The sequence below is a fragment of the Nanorana parkeri genome, unplaced genomic scaffold, assembly GCF_000935625.1.
Source record: "Nanorana parkeri isolate BGI_ZX_2015 unplaced genomic scaffold, ASM93562v1 scaffold114, whole genome shotgun sequence".
NCBI lineage: Eukaryota > Metazoa > Chordata > Amphibia > Anura > Dicroglossidae > Nanorana > Nanorana parkeri.
Genome location: NW_017306382.1, coordinates 1,689,514 through 1,692,690, shown reverse-complemented (window position 1 = coordinate 1,692,690; position 3,177 = coordinate 1,689,514). Strand labels below are relative to the sequence as shown.

Genomic DNA, 3,177 nt, shown 5'->3' with positions numbered 1-3,177 from the left:
CAGTATACCGCGAGCTACAGCTCGCGGAATACTGAGACGCTGCAGCGGATCCCGACATCGATGTCGAGATCCGCCCAGCTGCGTGAGTGACAGCTGGCTCTGCCTATCTAGAGGCAGAGCCAGCTGTACCTGCCCCCTCATCATCCGATCCGCCAGTCAGCGCTGGAGGATAGGAGCGTGGAGGGGGGAATCAAGCCCCTCCCCTGTCACGGCAGAGGGCCGTGACAGGATCGAGAGGTGAGCGAACCCGGTATATGTTCGCTCACCTCCCGATCTACTGAGCCGACCTGTGACAGTCTCATTGTCACAGGTCGGCTAGAACTGTGAGGTGAGTGGAAAGCACTCACCTCATAGATCTCATTTAATGTAAGCAGCCCCTCTAATGGAGACACCTGATGTAAGGGAGCTCTCTGATGGTGAAAACGAATAAAAATGCTCTCATAAATTGCCTGTCATTATGGGAGAACCACCTTACATTTTCTCAGCGGGCAAGAGCTGGGAGGCGTAGCAGGCTGCAGGTGTAGGCAGAACTTTTGCGTCTGCGATGGTGGGGCACGCATGTGATGTTGTTGCACAGCTGGCCATACACCTATAGAGTATCTCCAGATTTTCTATGGTCAGATGGAAAAAGTGCAACAGATTTGTCCATCTACGCTAAACTGTATATACGCTAAACTGTCCCGCTGGGCTAAGCTTCAGTATATTGCTAGTCGGCCCCACTGGCATCCAATCAGATTGTTCAGGTATTTAGACAGCCAGCGGGGCCGACGAGCAATATACTGAAGCTTGGCCCAGTGGAAGATTCCTCCATCCAGACAGTTTAGCGTAAATGAAGAAACCAAAATTAAAGATAGGGGCTACTGGCCCCCCACTGAAAATTGTCTCAACTGTGATATTTACATATGAATGGGCTTCGCTATTTACATATGAATAAGCCGCGATTCATTCTCCCTATAGATTATCTGCAGATTTTCTATGGTCAGATGGAAAAAGTCCTCAGATATATAGGTGTATGGCCAGCTTGAGGATGCTGGTGATCCTAGCAAGCAATGACTGCAGCGGAGAAGGCATGCAACATCATTGGTTGTCAGAACGTGAGGGCTCCTGGCAATTAATTAATGCGTGGGGAGGGTGGCTATGGGGGACCTGCACTGGTTTATGACTGGCGGGCTGGCAGTGAATGCACCAGCCTCAGACAGTCTCCAAGTTTGCAATATCCTGTCAGCCAGATAGACATAATTCTGTACAAATGAAGGTTCTGTCTGAGGTTCAGACAGAACCTTCACACAGTCCAACATTTCGTGATCCCTGTTTTATGTAAACAAGGGTAGGCTTTGAAGTTAATAGTTGGAGAGAAGGAAAGGTTGCTCCCATTGTTTAGATAAAATAATCTGGCACTGACCTGACTGTAGGAATTCTCCCAGGTCGTTGTCTTTGCTTTAGCACATCATCTGAAACTAACTGAACACACCCTGGCATTTGTTTCACATTCAATCATTTTTAAATCAGATACAAATCACGACAAGAAAGAACAAGTAGAACATAAAAATGTGTCGGCAATGAAAATAATTAGTTGGATGAAGGTCATCATATGTACTGTTCAGCCAGTTTCCTAACCCAGACACATAATAGACAGCACTTGCCAGGATCTGACCTCATTTTTCTCTATGAATGTTAGTGGAATGAAAGGAAAAATCAAAAATGATATATATGATGCAATTTGTCACTAACAAAGCAGTCTTTGTTTTTTGAGTCCCCCTTGAAACAATGTTTTATTGTCTGTTACAGACCAAGATGTCCAGCAAAAAAAGTGGAAGATGGAGTGTTGAGAGAAACCATTGAGAGACACTATTTAAAAAGGACAAAAGGTCTCCCTGCTGCTGCTGTTTTCCCCATTCCTGACTTACCATGCCTTGCTCTGTACTATGTCTTCGGGTGGAGGCGGCCATCTCTATAGAGGCAAGGTTTAAATTTCTCATGCGAGAGCCTCCAGCAAGGTGAATAGGGAGCAGCACATTATTGCCATCACCAATTTTCACTCCTAATCTCCAGTCAGAAGCAGCAGCCTTAGATCTCACAGCTATGAGGCTATAGGAGGATGGAGTAGTGACTAGATACCCTTACATACCAAGAGGTGGACTACTATATTTTCAGAAGGAATTCCAGACAAAGTACTTTTTCAGGGTATTGCTTAGGTAAAATTAACATTTCTAGATGTTCCTTATAACATAGAAAGTCCTTACTTTTTGAGTTCAGGTTCCCTTTAAGAATGCTTGCGTTTGTAACTTTATTATCAGAGCCCAGTACAGCGGTCCAGCCAGTCCCACATATGTAAAGATCCATCATTCGCTGCCGATATGAGAGTCCTTTCTTTCCATGGGTGCCAGGTGTGACAGGTGACTCGGGGGACGCTGTTGTCCTTGCACACCCCCATGACAGAGTGGCCCCTGTGAGTGAACAGCACATCTCTCTCCTGCACAGTCTCATCCCAGGATTCTGTGTTATAGATCTGTATGTTTCCATCAAAGCCTGCAGTGGGGGGAAAAAAGAGACAAAATGTACACAATGCGAAAGACGTTCATTATGACCCAACAATATGGTCCATAACAAAGAGGACAAATTGTCAACTTTGACCTTTTAAAAAGGCACTCTATACAGCAAATTACATTTAGGTCCAGTTCACACACAGAACTCTCTGGATCATACCTGATATGGAAATGCAGTTATCTAGCCTTGGTGCCCAACAAATACACATGAAGGTCTCTGGCGTACAGGGTTCAGATATTCTTCCTTTGGCACATTTTAGAGGTGCCCCAAGGTTCCGGGAGTCTGTGATGGTGATGTGCCCCCCTGAGGAAAGGCTGGTGATGCCCGAATGTTCAGGTTTCACTGCTGCAATCCACTGGCTGTTACAGGAGGCAGAGAGGGCCAAATTTTGTTCGATGGCAATTCCGCTTTGCCGGATGTCAGCAAGCATTAGTCTCCCGCTGAGACTGCAAAGTAGGAAAGTATTCACATCCAGGAAGGAGAGCGAGCCAATCGCTTCGTTGCCTGATGTAGCTGGAGGACAACATAGAATAAACAAACCTTGTTATATAATTCAGGCCATTTATAGGGCTAACATGTTATTTCTAAACAAAAAGGCATGGGAAGCCAGGTACTGCATGGCATGGGGGG

General features: G+C 45.9%; 1 protein-coding gene across 1 annotated transcript in view; it reads right to left on the bottom strand.

The window, feature by feature from the left end:
* Nucleotides 1-2,258: 2,258 nt before the first annotated feature.
* The window catches only part of WDR73 (WD repeat domain 73), a 20,665-nt gene continuing 19,746 nt past the window's right edge, over nt 2,259-3,177 (bottom strand). The window contains exons 7-8 of the mRNA XM_018553260.1: nt 2,707-3,060; nt 2,259-2,529 (exon numbers count right to left, since the gene is read on the bottom strand). Of these exons, the coding sequence (XP_018408762.1) occupies nt 2,294-2,529; nt 2,707-3,060 (590 nt within the window). The 3' untranslated portion in view covers nt 2,259-2,293. The remainder of the gene's footprint in view (nt 2,530-2,706; nt 3,061-3,177) is intronic.